The 18,457-nt window shown below is 33.1% G+C and overlaps 2 protein-coding genes across 6 annotated transcripts in view; one reads left to right on the forward strand and one right to left on the reverse strand.

The window, feature by feature from the left end:
- bchs (WD repeat and FYVE domain containing 3 bchs) overlaps positions 1-17,995 on the reverse strand; it is a 54,717-nt gene extending 36,722 nt beyond the window's left edge. For all 4 annotated transcript variants that reach the window (XR_012459067.1, XR_012459065.1, XR_012459066.1 and 1 more), the window contains exons 1-24: positions 17,725-17,995; positions 16,248-16,497; positions 15,702-15,950; positions 15,470-15,622; positions 15,207-15,399; positions 14,932-15,118; positions 14,668-14,834; positions 13,495-13,697; positions 13,261-13,409; positions 13,004-13,125; positions 12,724-12,891; positions 12,084-12,199; positions 11,769-12,008; positions 11,537-11,694; positions 10,812-10,950; positions 10,039-10,191; positions 8,797-9,011; positions 8,374-8,669; positions 7,725-7,961; positions 7,140-7,312; positions 6,909-7,006; positions 6,405-6,535; positions 1,176-1,312; positions 755-938 (exon numbers count right to left, since the gene is read on the reverse strand). Coding sequence is in view for 1 of the 4 variants with exons in the window: in XM_074129685.1 (XP_073985786.1) it covers positions 755-938; positions 1,176-1,312; positions 6,405-6,535; positions 6,909-7,006; positions 7,140-7,312; positions 7,725-7,961; positions 8,374-8,669; positions 8,797-9,011; positions 10,039-10,191; positions 10,812-10,950; positions 11,537-11,694; positions 11,769-12,008; positions 12,084-12,199; positions 12,724-12,891; positions 13,004-13,125; positions 13,261-13,409; positions 13,495-13,697; positions 14,668-14,834; positions 14,932-15,118; positions 15,207-15,399; positions 15,470-15,622; positions 15,702-15,950; positions 16,248-16,448 (4,069 nt within the window). In the remaining 3 variants the exon portion in view is untranslated. The remainder of the gene's footprint in view (positions 1-754; positions 939-1,175; positions 1,313-6,404; positions 6,536-6,908; positions 7,007-7,139; positions 7,313-7,724; positions 7,962-8,373; positions 8,670-8,796; positions 9,012-10,038; positions 10,192-10,811; positions 10,951-11,536; positions 11,695-11,768; positions 12,009-12,083; positions 12,200-12,723; positions 12,892-13,003; positions 13,126-13,260; positions 13,410-13,494; positions 13,698-14,667; positions 14,835-14,931; positions 15,119-15,206; positions 15,400-15,469; positions 15,623-15,701; positions 15,951-16,247; positions 16,498-17,724) is intronic.
- On the forward strand, positions 2,459-5,938 carry LOC141454975 (uncharacterized). Of its 2 annotated transcripts, none has more exons than XM_074129720.1 (4): positions 2,459-2,615; positions 2,695-2,791; positions 4,370-4,577; positions 5,574-5,938. In XM_074129720.1, exons 1-4 carry the CDS (start codon positions 2,599-2,601, stop codon positions 5,780-5,782), a joined length of 531 nt encoding a protein of 176 aa, XP_073985821.1. In that variant the 5' UTR covers positions 2,459-2,598; the 3' UTR covers positions 5,783-5,938. The 2 variants fall into 2 exon arrangements, with proteins under 2 accessions (XP_073985821.1, XP_073985822.1); XM_074129721.1 differs by having other exon boundaries at positions 2,474-2,615; positions 2,710-2,791.
- Positions 17,996-18,457: the final 462 nt, after the last annotated feature.

Below are 18,457 nucleotides of genomic sequence, written 5' to 3' on the forward strand. Positions count from 1 at the left end.
TAAAATTGAATGCACTAAAGAAAGGAGGATGGAGGACAAGTACCTAGAGATTACCCCAGACAAAATCTCCTGCACAGGAATGTAGAAATAACTACTTGTACTGTGATGGTTTGCAGAAATTCTTTTCTATAACCAGACTGCCATTAAATTTGTTGGAAATGCTTTAACAAACTCTGTTCGTAGTAAGGAAAATTCTGATCTTTTGGGTGCAAGGACATGTCGGCGTAGTAGAATAAGAGAAGGTTGAATTAATGGCGCTGCATCTCTTCTGTGGGACCCAAACTGAGGCTCAAGAAAGAGAGGAGGAAGTCAGCGGTGCTAAATTCTGGAAATTGACAAAAGATCTTTCAGGGCAATTATAATCGGAATAGATCTGGGCTTGCCTTGTCATAGAAAAAATAGGCTGTGCAAGTTGACGAATTAACGTCAACTCAGTGGGCAAAAAAAAAGCTTAATAAGACAGCACCAGCAGATTCTGAAAGGAGATGAAGCAGACTTTATTACAATTCCTGATGATACTCAAAGGAAAATTGAATGCCTAGACTATTTTGGAGAAGAATATACCCACGAACACTTTTTAATCTTTAATATATCTTAAGTTCCAAATTTGGAGGGGCCTCCAGCCAGAAAGTAAGCAGTCCCGCCAGTCGCCAGTTTGAGTCACAATAATTTGTGAAGGACGAAGTCCTCCCCAAAATAAGTTACAAAGATATATATTTCAATATTGTCTGGTATGTATTATCAATCCTCTTACCTAATAACAGCGAGCAACCACCCAGTGAATCTATCATCCTTGCTACTGGTCGGGCCGTGAATACTCGAACACCAAGGTAGCCTACCACTACTCCTCCAAGCGATCTAGCTGGCCCACTCAGGTGCCCCGCTGAGTTGTGCAACACTCTTATCGGCGTAGCGTTTTCATGAGAAGACATTCCTAACTATGTTTAAAAAGAATCAAATTATTATAACAAAAATAAAAATTAAGTTAAACATTATTTTAAATATATAAATCCATTCCTTAGTAAAATTAGGCATAAACAATCCAACATTTTGGATAACAAACTGTTCTTCTGATTAATACTAGTACCACAATAAATTTTACTTATTAAGTAATTTAATCAAGAGTAAAAATGCTTCAAACATAAATAAATATACTAGTAATTTCATTTGTTTACCTGTTTTGCAATAGATTTTGTGTCTGCTCTACTGTAAAGTTTCCTAATTTTGGACATCGTCAGATGTGAAACTGCCTTTGCATTAAGACCGAATATAATTTTCTCTTCAGCAACCAGGGGTGGCATCGGCTCATTTCCTGAAACAAACAGTAATGCTATAAAATTTCTGTTTTTCTTTTTATAAATTTCGTTTGGAAATAACCCTAAAGAAGGAAACTTTACTTCTTTCTAAAGACTAAGTTTCCATTAGAATTTTTCTTATTAGTATCCCTTAGCCTAAAGTTAAACAGATACTAAGTTCATGCATTGATGAGTGTAAAGTTTTGGTAAAATCTGATAACCAATAGCAGCTTCTTTACTCAAGAATTCCCCTCACCCTAAAAACGGCTACATCAAATATTTTTAAACTTCTGTAGCTTTTAATTTCAACGTTTTCTCAGAAAAATAATTCTAATGACAGTTCTGGAGGAAGGGTGGGATTATAATACTTTATAAAGTGTCATTTAAGGCCTCAACGTCTGAATAATATTAACAAAAATTATATACATAAAGCAAAATCGCGATTAGAAGAAAATTAGTTGGGTAAATTAGGTAACTTTATTAATCACAATTTTTGTCATTAAATCCTACATTACCGTAAAATTCTAAGCTTCAAGATAGTTTATTAAATCAATTGTGGTTCAATAAGGAGTACAGTTTGTACACAATTGTATAAATTTTATTAATTGTTTATTAATTATTAAATTCTTAATGAAATTCTTTTTATTAGATACTCTCTCAAAATAATAATAATAATTATAACATTTTAGACTTTATTATTATTAATAATAATAATAAATCCTTATAACAATTCCTCACTAGAGCCCAAATATATGCTTTCTTAATTTAGAAAGAAATATATAATTGATTTCAGAGCCACGTAGTTCTATTAAAACATAATTGGCTGGAATTGAAAATTTCATCCCGTTTGAAGTATTGTTTGTTTACAATGAAATGTTGAAAGTATGTAGAGCTTTCTCTATGATACTTTGAGAAGAAGGTTATTAGGTCAAACAATTAAAGGAAAGAAAGTTTACTAAACACTTATTTTTATTTAAAAAATCTATACATTCATTCTAAAATAACAAAAATGCACACATACTCATTCTACAACTTTAATACTAACAAAATTCATTGACCAAAAATTATATATTCCCTTTGAGGTAGTGCGTAATAAAAGAAATAAAAAGATATATTTAATATAGAGCATGATTATTTCTGTAAATAAAAACGATTAGATGGGGACCCCTCTCCTAGGTCAGATTTCAGTACAAAGAGCGAACAGCCAGCTCATTAAACTAGGGGGACAGTTTTAGTTCACCGCCTTCTGGAGACACATCATTCAATATTTTTTTTTTCCAACTCAATATTTACTTCGTTAATAATGCATCTTATATCAAGGTTAGTCACTAAATAAATTATTAGATAAATAATTAGCAAAAGTTTCTCTAATGTAAGTAATTTTCTGTCTAATTTTCAGTTGTTTTCTTTTAAGCTCAATGATAATTATTGTGGTTAGTGAATTAAATAGCAATTGTCCGAAACTGGGACCCAATCTATCATTCAACAGCCAGCAGGTAAATTTGTCAAAAAGTATCAATTTCAATATCGTACATTTTATATAATATTTAAAAAAAAAAAAACTTTTAACGGCAAATCTCTAGGCATTTTTTAAAATAATAGAAATAACCTTAACTATAACCCTCACACGACTTTCTCTGAGCGAAATTTTTTCAATTTCAATTTGAGTTTAACAAACTGAGTATTTACTTTCAAAAAAGTAAATGTAATAGCTGTCTATTCTGCCTAAAGTTAAGATAACGCGTACTAAATACAAGGTTCACTATTTAAATATTTGATCACTTAAAAATAAGATATCATTTATTTCTAAGACAAAATTCATTTGATTTGTCTAGCCAGCAATCGTTTCTTCAACTTCTTAGGTTTGTACCAAACCTAATAGTAAGAGCAAAATATTTTTACATCCTAAATTGACTATAAACTTACAATGTTTAGTTCTAGTGAGTAATTAATAAAACTACCTGTCAACTTCAAACGGAAAGCTTTCAGGTTTTCCCCAAGTTCTGGGTGAATAGAGTTCAGTGTATTATTTGTATTTATAACTAAATACCGTTTTATTTATTAAGTTAAGTTGAGTTAAGTTAAATTACTTGAATAATTAAAAATACTGTACGGCTTGGATAGAACCATCAGTTTTTATGATTAGCGTATTAGGAAGGTGCTTCTAATATAAACTTCAAAGTTATTGAAAAATTCTCCCTTCTGTCGTAATTAACGTTGCTTAATTCTGAAAAGTTTTGTATTGGACTTATGTTTGTCTTTAGACTCCGACACGAAATTTGTTTCAAGTTTTTTAGGTTTATATGATTTCCTCAGAAATGATTCTGACAATTTTCTAAATATTTCGTATGTTTTCTACTAAATGCCATTTAAAGGTGAGAGTGTCGCTCTACCTGGACATCAGACACAATCATAGATCTTAGCTATTTTCTTGTCTCTACGATTCCCATCTAAATTTACAGTTAGTTGCAAAAATAAAAAACAAATTGTAACCCCTAGTTGCAGTAGGAGAAAGTTGGGCGACTTTTTATCTTAGATTAGTTATTTTTTATTTAGTCTAATTTATTTGTAAATTAAAGGGTAGTTATTCCTCAATCCATCAAAGTTTATTATAATAAGACGTTATTACCAAAATTCAGAGCTTTAGATGTGACTCGTGTTTCATTAAAACGTTCCAATGTAAAACAATATTGTCGTTGGGATCAGCGGTCAAGATCAGTCACTAAGCCCATACCCTGTTGTGAGTTCCATTAATTAAATTTGACTAGTGACAAGTCTGATGTGAGAAACTGCACAATCATTCAGTTGACAGTCTCCCATTCTCACATCGTGATTGAAGCCTCAAAATATCTAGAAATCCATGAGTTTCATTAATCATTTATCACATTTGTCTCAAACTGACAAACTTTTCCTGGCAGCCAAGCTGTACAGACCTTATAAGGTGTTTTCAGAATCGGTTCAAATGAAACTAGTTACTACAGGAAAGATCATTTTTTTGTAGCACTAAGATCCAACTACATAATATTATATTTTGTATTGAAAGAATTCCTAACTACAAGGAATTTGTGGTCTAGCACTTTGGAGTTTGGTACGCGGTTCGTGGTATTGAGCACACCCATCAGCTTAAGAACAAGGTCAAAAGAAATAAATTGTGCCCTCAAGTAATAATAACGAACAAAAGTAATAATATTTGGGAATTCGAATGGACTATGAACGAAACTAGAAGATTTAAGTTGAAGGAAGATCCAAATAATCCCGGAAGGCTGACAAAAATGGTTAAAGGTAAAAATATATATGTAAAGTTAATTTTGAATATCAACTTGTTTCACTTAAATTAGTTAAAAGATACATTTATGTATTTAAACGATTGAAAAAGAGGTGGTAATGAACTTCAATATTACACCATGAGTGTTACCACTTCACTTGCGTATAGATTACAAAGAAAAAATTATCCTAACCATTTTTAAAAAGTATGTAAAAAATGAGCGAAAGAACTATTTCTCTTATTCTTCCAAGATTCCAGGAGTAATGTGGCGTAACGCTGCAGGTGGGATTTCAACAAGATATCAAAATAATTCTACTCACCCATTTGTAAAATGCACCACCAAATTGTCAAGGGCTAAATAAACGGTGCATTCGCACTGCTTTAATTTGAGCCGTCTCATTTTCTTCCCCTTGCGACAACTCCAACCTCCCCTAACCAAGCAAGCATTCTTTTCTTCTTCCAGTAGTAGAAATGTCTCGCTAAAAGTCCTGAATTATCTACCTCGAAAGTACGATTTTTTTTAGATGTAGGCAGCACAGAATTCGGACCTCATTTATGACATTTACCATCCTGACGATTATCAAACCATAGTGTGCAAAAACCGGCACAATATGCAAGCCAACATCAACAATATTTTCCGTTTCCATTGGATCAGAGCAGTACATTGCTAAATCATCATGATTCCTAAGAATGGATTAGCAACTGGTTTTTTGTATAAGGAGCCATCTCATTTGCATCGTACTGCGGCCTTGCGCTCTTACAACTGGTAGGCATTAGATAAGCAGATAACTAGCCTCAAGACGATAAATAATCACTCCTGTTTAGTGAGGTCTAAGCGACGATTTACTTAATATGCCTCCTCAGAGACTGTAAGGTTCGCTCTGTGGACTGCAACAAAATTAGCAAGCGGCTTCTAATTACCCTAGTGGAATAACAGGCGAGAAGTTATAACGGTTATTATTACTAAGGCAATACGAACCCAAACAACACCTAATTCCCACATATATTTTTAGGTGAGACGATCGGACAAATGCAGATCACAACCTTACCTGGAGTAAACAATATTTGGGCAGCAACAATTTGCAAAAGTGACGATACTCGAGTGGCCAGTGCAATTCTTTCATCAACGCCTGTATTCAAGAAAGAACAGGTAGAAAAATTAACAACAACTTTACACAATCAAGGACTCAACACTGACTATGTATATGACCGCTGCGATTAGACATGTGTTTCTTATTATTTCAAAAACTTCCCTGAGTACATTGCACAATACATGTAGTTTCAGAAGTCAAAATAGAACAGAATTTAGAATAAATGTGTAACACAGTAGCTGAGTATTAGGATACTTCTTTACCCTTGTAATAAATATAATTTTTTACTTTTTTTTTCTTTTAATAACCATTTGACATGAGTGATTCCTTACCTCATTTTGCAAACGAACTATTAATAATTAATGCAATTTTCTTTACCCCTGAGAGTTTTTTGAGGAAGCCCAGTCTCTTTTGCCCTTTTTTCTACTCTATCGTAACACGATTGCACTAGGAGAGTCTATTATCGAAATTCATTTCCAATGATGTTAAAAGTTTTTTGGAGTACTGTCTTATTAAAGTAGTAATTTACCTGATGCAACTTAATAGTATTGTAGAAAGCGCGAATAAATGAAATGGTAGAAGTCAAGCTTTAAACTCATATACTGTAATTATGGATTGAGAATAAATATTGTACGAAAACTATAAAAAAAAGGAAAGTATTAACTATTTCTTCCTACAAAATATACTTTTAAATAAAAAAACAATAGTAGTAAGATTAATACTGTGCAGATATCAACAAAATAAAAATAGTACCGTGTAACTGAGCCGCTTGTAGACTAGCCAGGTAATGAGGGCCTAACTGGTAGATTAGAGGAACTGTGTGAGGACTGATCACTTCTTCTATCAAATGACAAGGACCCTGTTTCCAAACTAATCTTGAGTATCTAAAATAACAATATAAATAAACATTATAATAAAACAAAAAAAGAAAAATGTCATCTTACAATAATGATAATAAAAATAATTATGACAATATTCACGAGCCTGTAATTTAAATTAACTATTTTCGAGAAAGAGAAGAATCTATTGTGTATAGAAATATTCCCGGTACAGTACTTTTCTTTATCTAGATTTTGCAAAACATTTAAACCCCCTTTACCAGTAGACTGTTTCCGACTATACTGTCCATAACCAGACAGTGAGCTATAAGAGGCTCCAAACAAGGGAAAATAAAAGGCTGACAGCAGAATTCGAACTCAGGATCTCTGCGTGAGTATACTTCCCCTTCATATATTATATGAATATTTACTACATTACCTTCTCCATATTGGCGGAGTGCCGATGTAGGCGTACACTGAGGAAGCTATGGTCAGGTTTGCAGCACCACCTCCAGGATTTTGAGATATGTAGTGTAACTGAAAGTGGTAATAATAAAATCAACTATCTATACAATTACAATGAATTAATACGATGGAAACTAATTTAAAAAAACAAAAACAAAAATGTAAGAATAAACAACCTTCTGATCACTATATCATTAAGTATTACCTTCTGGGTATGAATGTGATTGCCATCAACATAAATAGACAGTGCAGAATTTTTGAGGACAGCGCGATTCAAAACCAAAACTATATGGTGCCAATGACCTTCTTGTAGCAAATCTGGACACCAAACACGCGCTGTGTAGTCTGAGATGTTATCTGGCTCCCAGTCTGGACCAGCTAATAACAGTATAGGTAGCAAATATTCAAGATTATAAAATAAGATGCTATTAAATTTCCGATACATTCTAACGTATCAATATAAACCTATAACTAAAGAGGAATAAATATGTTTCCAAAAAACCAAACAAATATGAACGAGGACTGAACCAAAAATTTAAATATAATTTATTTTCAGTTCACTTTAATGTTTCATATTTTGTTTTCAGTTCACACTCGAATAATCACTGTTTTCTTACTCTAATGTTTCCCATAGATTCTAAGAACTAAATTTTGAGGTAGTAGGCTAAGATTCAAATCTTAGTGTGGTGAAAGTATAGAAAAGCTTCTATTTCAAATTCCATTTTCTATTTAAAGAATGTTCAATTGAAAAATGTTCCAATAACTTACTAAAAATGAAAAAATATATTACTGTGTGACAAAGGCGTTTCCTGTGTTGAAACTATGATTGCTTTGTCTCGTACAGATAGAACCACGGCTAAACATATCAGATGTGGTTCTTTATTTGATGAGGTAGATCCTGGTTGCAGACTCCTAACCAATGTTAATAATCTTACACAATGTGGATCCGTACGTGGATCAGAAAATCTTTCTACACAAATCCAAGTAGAATAACTCAAACCAGTCTGAGGTGGGAAAAGACGATCGCCTAGAACAGACAAAAATTCATTCTTTAAATCCATTTAAATTAAATTTGACCAAAATCTTACTGTCACCTCTGGGGGCACATAGTCAAAATAACAAATTTGAAATTTCTATCTTAGTGATACACCTCGCAAAAATATTCTTGCAACACAAATTAATTTGTAAAACAACACTCAAGTTAAAACCTTAGGTTCTACAAAAAATATTAAGCGAATTTAATTAATATTCATTTACAAAAACAAACTTTTTACGAATACAAATGAATGTTTGGTAAATTAACATAATATTAAGAAAAAACTGAAAGATTTAAGAGAAAAAAAAATTTAATAATAAGTTAATAAGGGAAAATGTATATACTGTAAATGAAAAAATGTATAAAAGAAAAGAAATTTCAAATATATTCAAGATTTATATACCTGCCCCAATGCCTTGAACTGAATCCGCTGTAGAGAGAGAAGTGGTCACATTCACTATTGAAGTGGGTCCAATCGACTGAGGAGCCACGCTTGCCAGGTACAAACAACCAAAACCTTCGCCAGACATGTCCATTTCAACAAAGGGTGGACTACTAGCAACCACACTTCCAGATCTTGCAGTAGTCATAGAAACCAGCGTTTTCACCCTTGACAAAGGCACTGGTCCACCACCAACACTATCACACATCTCATCTGCGTTACGACAGTTGAGTGGTTTACCCAGCCGCAAGAATTCTCTGTGGATTGTAATAAACAAAACGTTCTATTTCCAGCTAACTAGGTACTATAATGTACGATGTCTAAAAAACTTCTAATCGTTAAAAGAATAAACAAAATGAAAAAGTAAAAGATAAAGAAATTTACCTGAGATCGTTGTGCCCCACTGTTTGTCTAAATAGACGATCTGTCATATATTGAAGAGACTGATGCAAAGGATGTGTTTCATCTGTTAGACTGACCTGGCCAACTGATAGCAGCACCGCGGAAAGTCCTGCTTCGCACATTACCTGTTGATTCCTCTCGGATCTCACTAGAGACTTGATCATATCAACGCAAAACAATTGCAGAGCCAGTGACATCTAAACAAATTTATGAAAATTCTTGTGATAAATTTATTATTGCAATATAATAATATTGCTAAAAGAAAATTTTTATTAGCTCCATCAAAAGATAGAAAGTTACAAAAGGAAATTGGAAAATTCGAGGAAAAATTCCGACTTATACACAAAGTAAGGGTGGGAGAATAGTGTCTGACTAAACGGTAACTAGTATCAAAGACACCAAAGTTTTTGGGCCAAATTTTCGAAATTGGGTTTTGAGGTTCGAAAAAGTGGTTTTTAGAAGAATGTAGAAAATGTTCAATCTCAAAAGCAAAAATGGCAATAAACTTTATATTTCGATTAAGTCCAATTAGGTTCTTCTTATGAGGTAAATTTAATCACTCTTGGAAGTAGGACTTTAGCAAAAGAATTGTTTTAAGATTTTCACAAAAACGGTTCCACTTCCATTGAACCGTTTAGAATAAATATCTTTTGAAACATTTTTCCAGAAAAAAAGTCGATTAAGGGCACTTTTGAGAGGAAGTGCTTTTATTCTTATCACGAATGCTATTTTAATGAATAGTTCATGATGATACTCGTACAAACAATACGTTCCGAAATTGGAATATTATTTTTCCAAACAGTAATCTCTGCTTTTTCGCAGCCCGGACAAGTGTACAGTATAACTCTTTCGAGACAGAAGCTTCATAAGAGGAAGTCTTACAAACTTGAAGAATCGATTAATGTAGACGAATGCAATACGATTTCCTTCAGAATTACGAGAAAACTAGCTTGCGTTTTTCAATCAAAAAATCAAATTTTTCAGTCAACTTGGCCCAAACAAAAATATGCAGTGCCGGTTGTGAGTTTATAATACTGACCTAGCGGAATACTATTGCGATTCTGTAGCTATGAGTTCATTACACTCGTAGTGTAAGTGCTTTATGAACAGGAAACAGTCTTTCAACCATATTGCTAGACTATATGGTTCAATATTCTCAAATAAAGCAACCACTACGATCCAATTAAAGATCTGAATGTAAAACCATTATCAATTAAAACATACCTGACTATGACGATCATGGAACATTGCTGGCAATAAATGGAATATGGCTATTACAACGCCAGCATGAACTATTATTGGCTCAGGTGTAGGAGGTGTTAAATTCAGTGATGCTACCCTTCTGCTAGAATTTGGAGATTCTATCGACTGCTGATTCTGTAAATTTAAAGCATACATGAGAATAAAATAAAAAAAACGGTAAAAGATGGATCTCACACTAATTAACATAGAAATCATTATCTCTTGCGTTATTCTGTATTTTGGATTTATCGTTCGGGGACTTTGAAATGAGTTACAAATGAGAGTGAGATACTAAAGCTTGTTGCAAGGGTTTAAGAAAGTGTAAACACAACTAAAAACAATGAAATAAATTGCATGAGGAAAGGACACTCGAAATCGAGCAATTGCTCTGTAAAACCTTAAACTTCACCCTGTCATGAAGGTTCAGTGAACAAAATGTTTCGAAATGTTTGTATTTGTCACTTGTAAACTGTTTATTAATTCTCGTATGATAAGAAAAACACAAAAATAATAGATTTCTGAGATCAATTTTAAGGTAAAATAATATTATTTTCTCTTTTAGATAAACAAGAAGAGTAAATCAACCCCGAATGAAATTCTAAGGACATATACAACTTCTTATTTGTTTATTAGAATAATAATATACATTTGTAATAAATTTATTAGAAAAATGAGCATTCTTTAATATTTTGTTTGTCTTTTCCAGTTTGATCAAAAAGTACATTTATACAGGTAAATAAATATCTCATATATACCTCGATGTGTTTATGTGAAGGTGATCTGAAGTTTGCCGAAGGACAGTTAGGTTTATCAAACGCATCTATAGCCACATCGTAAAGAAGACGTAGCACGAGACAAGCGTAAGACAAATATCTAGGAATGCTGTCTGTCAAACTGTAAAACAAGTACCAAATACCATTAAAACACAAAAATAATGGTAATAATAAGTAATTAATGAAATTCATATTAAGAGATCAGTTTTTTATTAGAACATGGCAGGTAAAATGTGTCCTTGTGGATTGTACTGACTGTCTAATTAGGGCATTAAGGGTGGGTCTTATGAGCATCTTCATCGATCTTTCTGGAAGCGTCTTGAAGTTATTACAGACTAAGGCAGTTAGACCAATGGAGAGACAACCAAGATTTTAGTGTTTTATTTTTTTAGTGAAAATTTTTCTTCATCTTATAATTAATTCTCCAAGAGACGCCAGATGTCTCGGAGGGTTCCTTTTCGACAATCATCCCAGTGCCATCCATCCATAATGGCCGCATGATATCTTGGACTGTACTGAGATAGAGTTCGTTAAACCCAAACATTGGGTACATATCAAGTATCTCTATGGGTCCTGTCTATTGTGTATCGGTTTTTTGTGCTGTACTGTAGGCAAGCCAAGATCCCTGACGAAGTGACTCATTCGCTCATAACCTCATTATAATGTTTTAGTAAAGTTTTTTATTAAAAAAAAAAAATAATACTAACACAGCATCCAAGACGTTCGAAGCAAACAAATTTTGAAAGACCAAATCATCATTCGAAGCTGGCCAGACCGCCAGTGAATCATTCATCTCATGTAAAGTTGTTCGCTCACTAAAACATCCTAATAACCTTAAGGTATCGCATAAACTCGTAGTGCAAATCTAAAAAATTATTTACAAAAATTACTCTTTGAACCAGCAAAAAGCATTAAAATTGCTTATTTCGTTAATCTTACCTCCTGATGAAAGAATTTAGCATTAGCCGGTTCAAATCGCATAGCAACGGTAATAGCATTAAAAACTGTATGCAAAAGTGCCAACAATTGATGTGGTGTAAATTTATCCCATGGAGGCTGAGGTTCATCTTTAAGGCAATCTTCCATAGATACAATTACACTTAAAACATAAACAAATCCACCAACTTTTCGGAAGACATTTCTAGTTCGATGGCTTTCTCGTAAACATTGCAGAACACACTAAAAATAGATTATTAATCGTGTTTTTATTAAAGAGTTAAACATTAAAAACATAACTGTTATTATAGAACTTACCTTTAAAATATGACCTTTTAAAATTAAAGCATCCGCTGGAGCTGAATGCATCATTGCAAGTAACGTTCCCATGTCATCATCTCCACCACCGTTTAACATTAGTTCTCGAACAACACCTGTAAAATTATTAATAACTAGTCTCATACCGAAAAATATTAAAAAGACTTCATTTGAATGGTAAAAATCCGCTTAATAGGCAATGATTGCTCTAAATAGGCAATTATGCCTCATGTTCATAATTATTTGTATATCAAATGTTTGTCCTTGCTATTAGTATAATTTTTACAATTTCCATGTTGAGGTATAGGCGGAGAAGCTTACTTAATGCGGAGAAGCTCAAATTTCTTATAATACTGAGAAGTATACGCTCTAAAAAGTTATCTCATATTTGGTTTGATTTTAATTAGAGAACAAGCTGATTTGTTTTGTTCTATCCATTTTCTAAGAATATAGTTTGCCATTTTGTCTCTTTGATTATATTTATTTCTGTTGACGCTCATAACCAAGCTGTCGATGCGCCAGAGAGAAAACAAAAATTATTTCTGTTGTATCAAAAGTCTACTACACTCGGGTTTTGAAATGTAATCCATTAAAAACTCTACAACTTTATTATCCTACGCTACCATTATCTAAAATTTACCTAATGCTTGGTGTCTGCATCGGTCAAATAGAACCAGGTTTAGTGCACACTTTGCACCCCCACTCTCTCTGAACACGTTTGCGTTGTTGGTATTACTATTCAGTAAACAGGACAGCGCTTCAATTACCATCATTCCCAACTTTTCTTCTTTCTCATCGATAATGATCTCTTCAAAATTATGTAAATAAAACAAAACAAAATGGTTTCTAATTATTTATTGATTAGCCAATAAAAATTTGAAAGAGATCCATTCTGGCGTACCCAAAATTCATTTACTTACCAGATCCAGGCTCAATAGTTGGTTGTATCTCTTTCATCATTGAACTATATCGCTGCAAACAGGTGACGAATACCTCCAATATGCCAACCTCTCTGTATACATCTTTGAATATTGTATTGTGCCTGAAAGAAAACATATTTTCCTGTTAGGGGATATTTAACTTCATGTTAAGTAGTGTCAATTTCTTTTTTTAGAATATCTACAGTATAACATTGTAGTTATCTGAAAACAAAAACAAAAATTAATAATTTGCTTACTTCAGTATGTTTATCAAAGTCTGCATGCATATAATACTGCAAGATATAGAGTTATGTCCTTTTAGAAGGATTGATAATGAAATCAACTCTTTACAAGGTACAAAATTTAACTGAAATACAATGAATTCTAGAAGATGAAAGAATTTCTCCTGAAAATAAATAAATTGAAACAGTTAATATAATTTTAGGCATTTATGCTCGATAATTTCAAAAACTTATGTTTATGTAAAGTACCTGTATTTCAGCAGGTTTCAGGTGTATCTTTTCAGCAAACTGTGGCAACGTATGTTGACTTTCTAATATAAAATAATTGGCATTGTCTGCATGGTACACACTAGAAATTGCATCCAATATTGTACAGCAAAGATGGGCGGAATTTGATTTCAAAAAAAGAGATTGTAAAACTAGAAAAGCTTGAATATTCCGAACGCTGACGCCTGGATCAAAAGAAAAAAAAAAACAAAAACAAAGTTTAGAGTTCGGATTCCGTAAAAAATTATAGAAATGTATACCATTTATGCAATAAAAAAACTTAACTTCAGAGCATCAAACATGGAACCATAAAACTTCGAAAGCATACAATCGCAATGAAGTTTTACCGCTTATAAGTAGAATTGTGAACTCGAATAGTTCATTTACAATAGAAACTGTGTGATAACATGCTTTCGCAGATTTTTTTTCTGCCGTAGTAAGAAAGGTTTTCTATATTTCTGACCGGTTTCGGATCGGATACAGTCATATTAACCAGTAGTACAGACCAACTACATTTTGAGTAAATAATTCTTCCTAGCTTTAACAGAAAGTGACTATTTTCATTACAAAATTTAAAATTTAAGAGTTCCAATTCAATTCTACAGAAAATGAAGTTATAATTTGTAGAGTAGAAAGAAATTTTTCTGAATAGAAAGTTTGTTATTTTTTAAACATATTTAATGCATGATAACTTTTGAATAGATATTGTTTTCGCATTACTGGATAATCGCGAGATTTTATACCTTAACAAGGTTTCTACAGCACAACTTATCATTTTAATGAATTCCCTTCAATAAACGATCATCTGAGCGAACTTGATGAAAGTACCATGAAATTCTAAAAACCTGACGAAATTAAAGTAAAGAAGCAAGCTGAAATCTCAGGTTCACAGGTGTTTATACATTATGTTTACCAATAACGAAGACGACTAGGCGTTGGTTCTACAAACAAATGTTCAATGAAATATCTGCATCTTCATGTCTGAATGTATTAATTTATTTACCAAAATTTCGGTGTAATATAACCGGCTCTATGATTCCTTGCCTGTTTGGCAATGTTATATACTCAGTTTACTGATTATTTACACTCTAGGTATACAAAATTTCGTCTATTTTTTTAATATTATAAAATTATTAGTGAATACTAAATACAAACCTCGACCTGAAGGTTGAGGTAAAGAGAATCCTAACATTTGAAATAGCGTTCCCATGCTTGCTTGATTTGGTTTCAATTCATTTTGTCCGCACATAGACAAAGAAGCTATCATTAAAACAAGATTTCTCATAGCTTCCATCGCTTCGGCAGATTTGTCATGCTCTAATCTAAATACATAGAAGTAAAAATTAAACAACTTTCTTCTAACAATCCAGACGTAAGGGTCGTAGAAACTAGTAATTTATTCAAGAACTTAATGTTTACTTGAGCAAGAAGTCACTGAGGAATGTATATCCATGGCAAGTACGAAAGTCTTCTAAAAGTGTCTGTGATACTTCACTGGAGTCTTTTAGGAAGCAAAACACTGCTACGAACATTTCTACAATTTCAAGTGGAGAAAGATTCTGATTTCTTTGCATATTCTCCAAACAGAGTGAAACGCATCCTTTACCTTAATAATAACGAGTACCTCTTTAATTTCAAGATATTTGACATGGGTTTGAAATGGGTTAAATATAAAGTCAAAAATTAAAACTTACTGTGAATATAGGCGACAACTAAATGCGAAAGTCCATGCCTAGAAATAGTCATGAGAACTTCGGCGGCAGACTTCCGCCAGTGCACATTATGTGCAGGACACCAGCTGGTGATGGCAGAAAATAGAAGTGTTAAATCATCTTTACGAGACAATTCTTCAGCGGGTTCTACATGACTGCACAACCTTACCAGCACCTGAATTCAAAATATTTTGAATAGAACTTAGGCGAGCAATCTATAAATAAAAAATCAAAATAAAAGTCACCTGTACAAATATCTTCTGTAAGAGAATTCTTCTCTCGCGAGGTGAAAATTCACTTTCAGCTTCCGAAACGCTATCATCAGACATTTCTGGCAAATCGAAAAAAAGGTACAAACATTTGACTAGAGTTGATGGGAGGCTTACTGTTGTCATCACCTGTTAAACATTACAGATATTATTCCTATTGAAATTTGAATTGTAATAAATATATTTAAAAAAAATTCACACTACTTACCTGCACTAGCGCAGTGTCCGATGCAGCAGCAAGAAGATTTAAAGTAGACAGCAACATCCAACCGTTACTTGATTCTTCACAACCTTCTATCTCTAAAAACTTGGCAATAGCACAAGAGGCCGCCTCTGTTGACTGGTTAGAGGCACGACGCCTAATTTCAGAAACCATTAACTTCGAAACTTGTTGACAAAATGAAACGATATCTCTAAATTTTGCCGTCATATCTGAAGAAGGGCTGTTGCCAAACACCTAAAAATAATATATAGTTGAATTTTAGATGAATATTTTAGCGAAGTAAATTGAATTTCATAATTGGAAATATCTGTCAATGTTGTAAGAGATAATATTTAATAATATGTGTCTTTGACAAAGAATCTATTTCTCTGTTTTATCTACCAAATGAAAATTACTAATTACAATATTTACTAAACAATATTTTCACTGAACATTAAAACTGGCACTGAGATTGTATTGCCAATCAATCCCCCGTTTCAATATATAATCGCTAGGTATTTTATAGATAGCTATAAAATCAATTATAATTACTTTGCAGAACAAAGGTAACATGTTGTACAGTTTGTCGTCTCGCTCTTTATCACTAAGATTCTGTGCAGGATGAGTGTATTCTGAAAACAGTTTCTTTAGATGCATCAGACCTAGTGCAGCATGTTGAGCGGTACCAGCTTCATCGGGCACGCTGGTGTTGACAGCACCGCCACCACCTCGCAGCTTGCGCATGATGTTCATAGTGCCCCTCCGCTGGCTCTACTTGTTAATTCTTCAACTAGCTACCTCACTATAACCATATATTAATTACCATTACCAACTTTGAACCATTTAACTTTACTACCTACATAAAACATTTAAAAAACTATAAATAATGGAGCTTTTTTTCCTTCTCCTTCTTCAAAATTCACTAGGAAATTCTAGAAAGAAAACTGGAAGTAAGGGATAATTATTCAACGGTGCTCTCTCTAGTCTATAGTTTATTTCCTGATAACCACTAAACTTCAATACCACCGTAGATATTTGAGGAGGCTTTTCAAATGAGTGTATTCCCCTCTAATATCAGAGATATCCCACGAAGAGCGGGGATTTTGAAGTTAGTCTATAACTGGTGCTACTCATGCAACTAATATTCTGAGAGGAGATTCATCATTTTTGGAATTGCGGAAATTATCTACATTAGATATTTATCAGATCCGGAACATTTAACTTTTTCTTCCTGACCCCCAAGGCTTAATCTTAGTAGTAAGGATTAATACTTTAGTTTGCTGAAGAGAAATAATTCAAATTTAAAATTAAATCACGCTTAAATTATAGCAAAAGCTGAAAAGTTTTAACTAGTGAATTGCACCTTAAAAATAACAATTCCGGAACTTTTCAAACGAGTTATGAATGAGAATGTTTTTGGTTGTAATAAGTAATGTTAAAGTTATACACTTCATTTTCTGATAAAACTAAATTATTTATGTTAGGGCTTGGCATCTCAATGGAGAAATCCTTCATTATTTCATAAACAATACCAATTTCGCTGATACACTAACTTAAAGACAATTGCTATAATATAAAAAGGACTCGCTAATCACAAAGGAGATGTACTTAATACAAAAACTACGCCCTAAATAACGTATAAAATAATTTCAACATACATGGTACATCAAACAAACAAATGTGCAAATTCTATGTTGCATATGTGTAGTGCTTCAACGACAATCATGTAAATTAAAATATTTAAACTGCAGAAAATCGATTGCTGATTCAATGAAAAAATTTGTTGAAAGGAGCTAATTAATGTTTTATCCTATATGTTTTTTTTTTTTCAGACAGACTGCACAATCGTATTAATTAAGATAGCTTTCTCATCCTCAGTGTACCATCCAACTACATGAAAACAAGATAATCTAAGTAGTAGGCGAGAAAAGCCTGCATATCATTCAATTAAGGTAGAACTTGGATGCACAAATACATGATGTCAATCCTTTAAATTAATATTCAAAGTTTTTGCTTAGATCCAGCATACCTTTATAGGATTATCCGAAAAAATTTCCAAATGATCATACATTTTGTTCGGCAATCTCTTCAATCACAATATTTGACCACCGATAAACAAAATTACTACATTTTTCGACACAGCACATAAGTGTTACAGAAACATTTCTGTGTTCTTGTGTTATGTTTTGAGAGCACACCCAATCGAAAATACTGACGCCCTATATCTGCCAGATTTACATCACGAATAATCAACGACCAGCTGAGTGGGTATTATTGAGTGCCACCATTTGACACTTCATTCATGTTACTGCCACCAGTTAAGAGGGCGCATCGCGCACTATTCGTATTAAAATTGTTGCAGTTTATCACGAACTTAACAGTGTAGTTTAAAACCATCATTAACGGACAGCGAAACTGAAGAGGTTTATTTTTTTGCCTAATAAAATGAAGTCATAAAAGAAGCAGTTACTGTTGCCGCTTCAATGCTATCGAATATTCTTCAATATCAACCATCAGCGCATGGAGCTTGCCAATGCATTGCTATTTGCCGGCCAATGGCTCTTTCGTAAATGAGAAGTTCATTAGCAGTCGAGTCTCCTGGAAAAAAACTTTTAAGTATCGCACGCCTAGCCCCAGTACATCCGGCTTTCCAGCCAAATGCAGCTTCGACCCAACTAGAACCTAGAACTTCTCCACTATTTATACTTTAGGCACTGTCGACGGCGCACTTCCGCTACTGTAACAATTCTTGTCCAACATCC

Source organism: Rhodnius prolixus, unplaced genomic scaffold (genome assembly GCF_049639745.1).
Source record: "Rhodnius prolixus isolate KJV_2025 unplaced genomic scaffold, Rpr scaffold_15, whole genome shotgun sequence".
NCBI lineage: Eukaryota > Metazoa > Arthropoda > Insecta > Hemiptera > Reduviidae > Rhodnius > Rhodnius prolixus.